Source organism: Sander lucioperca, chromosome 1 (assembly GCF_008315115.2).
Source record: "Sander lucioperca isolate FBNREF2018 chromosome 1, SLUC_FBN_1.2, whole genome shotgun sequence".
Taxonomy (NCBI): Eukaryota; Metazoa; Chordata; class Actinopteri; order Perciformes; family Percidae; genus Sander; species Sander lucioperca.
Genome location: NC_050173.1, coordinates 13,676,859 through 13,686,286, shown reverse-complemented (window position 1 = coordinate 13,686,286; position 9,428 = coordinate 13,676,859). Strand labels below are relative to the sequence as shown.

Below are 9,428 nucleotides of genomic sequence, written 5' to 3'. Positions count from 1 at the left end.
AAAGTGCTTTAATTGTGTCTTTTTTGTTCATGGGAAACTGAGACTGGATCTGGAGTCTTGTTAGACTATTTCAGATACAGTACATATAAGACTTAGTTTAAAACATTTAGAAGGGTGTAAGCCTATATTCTGAATTGTACACCTCATTATATTATTATTATTATATTATATATATATATAGCTTGAGGAGAAGAAAACTAAACTGGACACAACTAACTTTTTCGTGGTGATTTATTTTAAAACAGTGATTCCTTGATTTCACGTTACCTATAAGAAGACATGACAGTGAAGGCTCATGCACAATTTCTTATGGACAGGTTCGTAAGTTTACATGAGAAGAAAGCCGGCTTTCAGGGCTAGAATGAGAACGGTCGCTGGGATATTTTATCAGCGGTAGCTAACAGATATAAAAACGTAAGCAGACTGTAACAGAGTTATAACTGCAATGCTTAGTAGCGCCACACGGCGGTGCCTCCCTCTGTTAGTATGGCAGTGAAGACGTGCCGCTGCAGCTTTCTCCCCTCGGACCGAGACACATCAAGCGAGACTTCACTAACGAGTTTTACTGTAAATATAGCGCCGTGGACACCTGACATTGTATGGTCCATGTTGTAGAATAAAGTAGCCTATCAGTGTAGAATATCCGTTTAGTTGTCTGTCAACTCTTTGAGCTAACTGGCTAACTGCTAGCTCTCTCCAACACCATTCATTTTACAAGACTTAGCTATGCCTCCAGCTGAAACCGAGTAAAGAGCGGTCAGAGAGTGCGGCTGGTGCCTAGCAACGGTTGCTAAGCTGCACCCTGCTGGGGGGCGGGGCTTAGCTGGAACGTCCCTTGATCTGACCTCAGGTTCGATAATGCCTTTCATCCATTATATGCCTTTCATGAATGACATTTTGCCTATAAGACAGATTCAGACATTAGGGAAAATCATTCTATACTATGGTTTACTCTACATTGGTTTACTTATATCTGCTCAAAAAGCTTCTGACAAACCTGTACCTGTAAAACAAGACAAGACATTCAGAAAACGCACCCTATCTAATACAACCACCATGACTGAAATGGAAAGTTCCGAGACAGAGGAGATATTGAAGATCAGAGTGGAAGAAGTTCGTCCAGTGGTTGAGTCCTTTTTCAAAAGGTTGACATTGGAACAGCAGAGATTGGTGACGCAAGATGCAGCTGATGATGCCACATCAACATTGTTGGCGGAGATGATTTTGGACCTAATATCACTAGTTTCTAAATCCATTTTGGCAACTCTGCAGAATAAATGCAGCCAAATAATCTCTGAGGAGCGTGTTCAGTCCGGTCTGGGAGACACACTTCTTCTGTCTTTTGCTGAGGTTCTTCAAGTAAAGGACCCAGTCCACTGTGACAGCTCAAAGAACTTAAACAACATGTTTGATACAGAGGTTGCAGAAAGCATTTACTCTGCTATCACCAATAGTGCGGATACTTTGGAACCTGTATTTAGTGAGCGTGTAACTCCTCCTCACAGACTTAATATGATGGTACGACACGCCTTTAATATGTTGAAAGCATTTATGGGCAAGATGAAAGAGGTTTCGTGCTCATGTCGACCACGTAAACCACGAACAAGACAGGACATCTCCATACAGAAGGCCGCTGATGGACAACAAGAGATGGACGATCAAGAGGAGGCAGATACTGATCACTACCAGTCAGCAGCCAGATCTGTGGAATCAAAAACCCCGGACAAGGTCTCCAGAGCATCAGAGCACTTTGTGAGTGTAACAACCACAGCTGTGAGGGAAATAATTACAAATGAGGTCAGTGGACTCACAGAACCTCTACTGCAAGAAATGACCGACTCGGAGTATGAGCAGCTGCGATCTGACACCTCACAGGAGATTCAAATTATTTCAGATGACATTACTTACTTAATTGTTCAGGAGGTTAACAGTCTGGAAGAGCAAGATGCTGCAAGTATTAGTCCAGAACCCACAGAGACAAGGGTTACCCCAGAAGCCAGAGGGACATGTATCACCCCGGAATCCAGAGAGAAACTGTCCTTAAAAGGAGTGGGGAGCAAGATAAAAATCTTTTTTGCCGCGCAGTTTGCCAAACTGTCAATACATCGCATGGCGACTCAACTAGACAACCAATTCTACCCCGACTCCAAAGTTAAAAGTGAGAAGTCAATGCAGTCCTTTGTGACTGATGTTGATTCTCTGTTTTCAAAAGATGGTGTAAAACAACAAGTTGGAAGTGAGGTTGTTTATAGTAAATTGCAGGATATTTCCAACGGTAAAGACCAGGTGTTCAAAGAAGAGCTTAGTGGTCTCCTCTACAGTTACGTCTCTGAGGGGAGGATTCCAGAGACTGTCCCAGGATCAAATGAAAGGACACTGTCTGCTTCCCCATCCCGTGATACAGTGTATGGTGAAATACATTGTAAAGTGTGGCGTTACCTTGGACTGATGAAGTGGTGGCTGTGCACACGGGCTGGCACACACAGTAACAAGATGAAAAAAGCTTTCAAGAATATTGAGTCACTATCACCCACCGCTACACCGACGCCCTCACCCACACCTATACCCACACCTACACCTACACCCAAACCTACACTTAGGCATACGCCCTCACCCACACCTACACCCAAACCTACACTTAGGCATACGCCCTCACCCACACCTACACCCACACCTACACCTACACCCAAACCTACACTTAGGCATACGCCCTCACCCACACCTACACCCACACCTACACCTACACCCAAACCTACACTTAGGCATACGCCCTCACCCACACCTACACCCAAACCTACAAATGCGCATACGCCCAAACCTACATCTACGCATACGCCCAAACCTACACCTACGCATTCGCCCAAACCTACACCTACGCATACGCTCAAACCTACACCTACGCATTCGCCTACACCCAGGTCTACACCTACGCCCAAACCTACAGTCACAGTATCTGAGGAGGCCGCTGCCAGACCTGTGCAGAATTCAACAGCACAGGCAGAGAAAAATAAAATTTCCATCAGGCTACTTGTGCAGATGTTGGTTTTGCGGACCTTTAACAAAGCGAAGGTGAACACAACAATTGGAAATTCAAAAACCATCATTGAGCGCCTGTTCAAGAAGATATGGGCTGAAGTCGAGGGAGAAGATTTTCAAATCACCAATGACACTTACAAACACCTCAGCAAGGCCATTTTAAAGGACATGTGCAAGAAGTGGGGCTGTGCAGAGGACATGCTGATTTCAATGAATCTAGACGAACCAGCAGTTGACAAATGTATTGTCTCCTTCTTCAAAGACCACCTGATGAAACCAAGGAAGCAAAGCATCATCAAAAGATTCTTCTCCTCCATTCAGGGGTGGATCTAGAAAAATATTTATGGGGTGGCGAGAGGGGGGCAGGAATTTTTGAGGGGTGGCAACATATGGCAGACGTATATATACTGAATTTAATCACAGTTATCACAGTTTGATGAGAAATAGTATGTACACACTACAAAAGGGCACAGGCTGCCATTTACAAACTCATACAGACAAACTTAATCTCATGCAATCAATGTCCTGCATTTAAGGTTTCATGTGAAACAGTTCTTATTAGGAATAAGTGACCATACAATGTGATCTCACTTAATAGGAGATAGAAGTATGATAGAAGTAAGGGGCATTATCACAGGAAAGGCATAAAGGTAAGACACAGGTGATGAGTGGCAGATGTGTGAGAGGGGAAGCAAACTGTTTTTGACTGACTGCAGTCGGACATTGGAGATTTGCACTCGTAAATTGTCAAATTGGCCATAACTTTTAATTCGTTGCTGCCAACTGGGGTGGCAGGGCATTTGCCACCCTATGCCACCCTGGTAGATCCGCCCCTGCCTCCATTCCAAAGTTTGGCCAGGGACTCTTTATTGATTGGACTATAGTGATTGATTTGACTCTGTTGTGAGGATTGTCTTTGTAGGGCATAGACCAGTGTATAGTGTATATAGGACAGAGACCAGTGAATGGCCTCTGTAGGACGGAGACCAATGATTGGCTTGCGTGGATTTACTCCAGGTGCTCCGGATTCTTCCCACTTCCCTTTAAACCATGCAGCAATTGGGCACTAACAACATCTCCCCAACACTAGTTGGTTTCATGTTTTACAATAAACAACACAATTTAAAAAAATAAAAATCTGCTGATCTCTCTTATCATTGGTTGTAAATATTCAACTCGTGCAGAAGTTCTGCCAATTAAGTTTTACCCAGGTCAAATGTTTGTGAAGAAAATACAAAAAAAGTCAGTCATCAAATGTTGACTGACTTTAGGTAAAACAATTTGGGGTAAGCTTTTTGACCAATGTTAGGATAAATCATTTTACATTAACATCCAATATCAAAAACAGACTCCTTTATGTAAAATAAGTATAAATTTGCTTTTAAAAACAAATAGAAAATAATTATATTTTACATCCGGTCTTCTGTGTTCCAAATGTTTTTATATTTAATCCTTCTTTGTTTATTATGTTATGCCTGTATTGGTATAATTTTGCATAAATATGGCTTATTATTCACTTGCCTTTTAATCCTTTCGCAAACCTGGTTGGTAAATGCACTGCCTGCTAAAAAATAATTTTATTATCAAGACTATTATTACAGTATGTGTTATAACACTGGTCCCATTGACAGGTTCTCAGCCAAGCATGCCACTCTGCATTATGCTTATAAGCCTGCTGTTAGTATACCCCGTGCCTGTCTATCTCTCTCCAATTTGCCTCTATGATACAATTGAACATTGGATTATTAGTTATCTTCCTCGAATGTGAATGCAGGTCTGTAATGCACTGTCATGAGCAGGTGTGAGGAGACATGTAAGATCATCTGAGGCATTGCTGACGACCATGAAATGCTACTCCTGCACATGCAGCAACTTGTGTTAGGAAATGTTCATATATTAGTGGCAGATATTTAGATTTGATTAAGTGAGACAATGTCCACTTACAGATCTGTTTGTGGAAACAAATTTAGAAACAAATGAATACTGATTTTGCAATGTGCCATGGAATGATGTGCAACGGTCAACTTGATAATGATGACACGGTTTTGTTATTTTAAGCAAGTTACATCACTATAGGAAAACTATCTTATAAACCAAACTTTGAACTGTCTAGGAGGGCATTTAGTGAGCAGTGTGACATCAGATCAGGTACCCATGACCCTGTGCAACTGAAGGCATCCATATAATCCCGTGTCTAGCAGCATATTGCCATAATATGTCTACAGACAATATTAGACTGGATTAAACATTAAGCTACCAACTGTCATGGACACATTTGAACTTCATCATCTACAACAATACAATTATCTCCTGTGTTAATTGATTAAATCAGAATCAGAAAAGGTTGTATTGCCAAGTAAGTAACACTTGGAATGTGCCTTGGTAAATGGTGCATACATAAACCTATTAAAAGGAAATAAACTAAATGTAAAAGAAACGATGACATAAATAAACAAATATGTACCATAAGACTGCTTGACAATAAGAAAGAAGGCTGTGTTTAGTGCAGGATAAGCAAAGATGTATGAGCAAAAGTAATATATATATATATATATATATATATATATATATATATATATATATATATATATATATATATATATATATTAGGGCTGTCAAAATAATGGATTAATCTGCGTTAATTTTTTTTAACGCGTTATTTTTTCTCAGATTAATTAATCGAAATTAACGCGTTAAAAAAAATTAACGCAGATTAATCCATTCCATATTGACATTTGACCCGGAGCCGGTCTAGCCACCATTGGACTGTAAAATGAAGGAGGGAGACGAGAATGTGCTGCCTGGATCATTAACTGGAACATTTACTTGTAAAAATCTTCTTCCTGCCAACCCTGGCTACCGAAATCCGGTGCCACTGATATGTCTGCTCTTCTCTCTGATGCTCTGAAACAGACGATACAGGCAACACAAACACCGCTGCACGTGACGTTAGTTAACACTATACTCAACAGCAGCTAACGTTAGCCTACCGCTAGCTAGTTAACACCACACTCGACAGCAGCTAACGTTAGCCTACCGCTAGCTAGTAGCTGGATTAAACACGGTTACAATGCTGACAGCTAACGCTGAATGGTGTAAAGTTTGGGTCCGTGTACTTGGTGGCCAACGGATTTTCGTTTTGAAAGGAAAAAAACAAAAACGAAAAACGGCCAGTTTCCCAATTACCATTAGTAAATAAGAAAACAAAAAACGGAAAACAACCCATTATTCGTTTTTTGTTTTGATTTTAAAAAACGAAAAACAATCTCGTTATCCGATTGTCTTTGATGTATTTGTAGATGGAACTCGGAAATTAAAATACGTGTGTATAAGTCATATTCCTTAATTTTGCATTGGTATTTTTTCGTGACCCGGAAGTTACTCCCGCCACGCCAAGACCCGCCCTTCAATAGCATTTATTGGCCAGTACCGCCTGTAAGATCCGTTCTGTGCATGCGCATAATTACGTAGTAGAAAACTAACAATGTCCATGTGCGGTTTGTACCATGTGTCAACACTTTACGACCAAACATTACAACTTTTTTATTAAATCTTTATTATACAATAGTCATAGCTACAAACATTCGAAACTTGTCACTGATCCAAAACCGTGTAGCGACATCGTTGTTGTGTTGTTTACGTTAATGTTTTTACCTTTAATACTTCGTCTTGACTAATAACCATAGACTGTCTATTATTAATGCGATGAAGTGTAAACGTACATAAGTGTCCTTTTGAAGATGGGATGACAGCTCTCCCAGCCACTACTGCTGTACACCACTATAGTAGCTATATGCCAACGGCAGTAAACACTATAGTAGCTACATGCTAACGGTCATCTTAGCTGGCAATGTTGTTAAATTCTCCCCAATTCTGGGTCACATTCCTGCTGAAACATGTCCGATTGTGTAGTGTTTGGTTCAGAAGCCTTTATCTGTGATTTTTGACGTTAGAAAGTGCTGCTTCGTTCCACTACAATCTAACGTTAGCATACTCATAGCTAACTATTGTAGCTGCATGCTAACGCGACATAGCGGAGCATATAGCTAGTTATGTACGTATGTAGCAGGACTTTGTACCGTAAAAATCACCAATAAAGGCTTCTAAACCAAATACTAAACAAATACAAATACAGTAAAGTGACCGGAATTAGGGGTGAAATGTCCAGCATTGAGCTACATAATAGTTTGCTAAAAAATAAAAGTACAAACACATGAAGTGAGAGGTATACACATGCTTAAACTTTATTAAAAGCATGGTTAACCTGAAGCAGGACGGAGTCATGACTTAAAACACCAAAGCAAGGCTTCTAGCTCAGGCTAGCTAGCGTTAGCAAATTACCTTCAAAGTTGCAAAGAAATGACGAAACGTAAAATTTGAAGCCTTTATTTAATTTGCTACATGGTGTTGTACTGGATGGCCAGACGACGCTCCGTATATCATTAACAGATACTTTAGGCAGCTCCAGCAAACACCTTGTAAACTTCATCTCTGCCATCATAACGGTCTACTGTCACTGTCTAATGTTTTCTTCCGGTAACCGGGAATGTCCAAACATCCTTACGCCAATGCGTGCATAGAGCTGTGAAGTTTGCCGGTGTTCGCGCAAGCGTAGAACTGATCAGGCAGTACACAGAACGGATTTTACAGGCGGTACGGATTGGGTACTGACAGAGGAATAAGATTTATACACACATTTTAATTTCCGAGTTCCATCTACAAATACATCAAAGACAATCGGATAACGAGATTGTTTTTCGTTTTCCGTTTTTTAATATCAAAACAAAAAACGAATAATGGGTTGTTTTCCGTTTTTTATTTTCCTATTTACTAATGGTAATTGGGAAACTGGCCGTTTTTCGTTTTTGTTTTTTTCCTTTCAAAACGAAAATCTACGGTGGCTGACAGGGGCAAACGCCCTGCAACTTAAGAAAACACACGCAAATAGACAAAACACAAGCAAATTAAGAAAACAACTTCATTAATTTGACAACACATGCGCAGCATTCAGCAAACACGCTGCAAATACCACAACACAACCAAATACATAAACGCACTGCAAATAAAAAACGATGCAAAAAGAAAAGCACGCAAACCCTGAAAAAAGAAGCGATGTTAAAAAGAAAACCAACTTCATTAATTTGACATCACATGTGCAGCATTCAGCAAACGCGCTGCAAATGCACACAACACAACCAAATACATAAACGCACTGCAAATACACACAACACAACCAAATACATAAACGCACTGCAAATACACACAACACAACCAAATACATAAACGCACTGCAAATACACACAACACAACCAAATAGATAAACGCGCTGCAAATACACACAACACAACCAAATAGATAAACACGCTGCAAATATGAAACGATGCAAAAAGAAAAGCACACCAACCCAGAAAACAAATGTAACAAAAAAACGCTGCATCCAGATTACACAACGGAAGTTCTCCAGGCCTCTAGAGGGAGCAGCTAGTGGAACAGCTGGATTTTCGACCTCACAGGGAGAGAGGGAGAGAGGGAGAGAGAGAGAGAGAGAGAGAGAGAGAGAGAGAGAGAGAGAGAGAGAGAGAGAGAGAGAGAGAGAGAAACTGCATAGACTGCATAGACTGTAAATATTAAGTCTATGTTTGAGATCTGTTTTCTCTCGTTTGGTGGGTGTGTCTCGGCTCAGGTCCCAGCTGATACTCAATCAGCAGAGACGTCTGTAAACTCGTGGTGGTAAAACATTTAAAACTGCATCAGCGTTTAACGTTGACGTTTGTTTAAGCCATATGAGAGGGTTTAATTTCGAGGTCCGAAATTACTGAAGTGTAGGCCTCCTCAAGTGTAATATTGTGATTATACAACAACGGTTACCAACAAAGAAGTGATCAATCTGTATTCATATTGTGGAGCAATTCGCTCTTGAAATACAAACAAACAGACAGGATTTCTAGTCCCTCCCTCCCTGTTAGTAAACCAGCCAATTTACTGTGGGATTTATCAAACTGAAGAAATCCCGCCCGCACATATAAACACAGAACTACTTTGCTAACTCCAACGTGTTGTAAGTAAGACATCTGCTGAAAAGGTTATTGTAATCATCAGCATGATTGCCGTACTGTTTAGTTCACAAACACCCAACACACCAAAGTAAAAACACATAGCGGACCAGACGCGAGCTTTTATTTTGAAAAGCCGAAGCTCGGGGACAGCACCAGCCTGGAGGGCATGAGACGGGAGCATAGACTGTATATTAATAACATATTATGTTATTAATAATAATAATAATAATATGAATTTAATATCGGTTAATAACGGTCGAAAATCCAGCTGTTCCACTAGCTGCTCCCTCTAGAGGCCTGGAGAACTTCCGTTGTGTAATCTGGATGCTTTGTTTT

At 40.5% G+C, this 9,428-nt stretch overlaps 1 protein-coding gene across 1 annotated transcript; it reads left to right on the top strand.

Annotated features, from left to right (window-relative positions):
* The first annotated feature begins 350 nt into the window (after nucleotides 1-350).
* LOC118494626 lies at nucleotides 351-4,295 on the top strand. The gene is made up of 2 exons (XM_035999063.1): nucleotides 351-3,359; nucleotides 3,887-4,295. The coding sequence occupies exons 1-2, from the start codon at nucleotides 859-861 to the stop codon at nucleotides 3,918-3,920; spliced, it is 2,535 nt and encodes an 844-aa protein (XP_035854956.1). The 5' UTR covers nucleotides 351-858; the 3' UTR covers nucleotides 3,921-4,295.
* The last annotated feature ends 5,133 nt before the right edge of the window (nucleotides 4,296-9,428 follow it).

Excerpts from the sequence above, each read along its gene's own strand:
- LOC118494626 (XM_035999063.1), top strand. The coding sequence starts at position 859 with ATGCCTTTCATCCATTATATGCCTTTCATGAATGACATTTTGCCTATA. Across the intron at positions 3,360-3,886 it reads TTCTTCTCCTCCATTCAGGG|TTTGGCCAGGGACTCTTTAT; the intron begins GTGGATCTAGAA and ends TCCATTCCAAAG.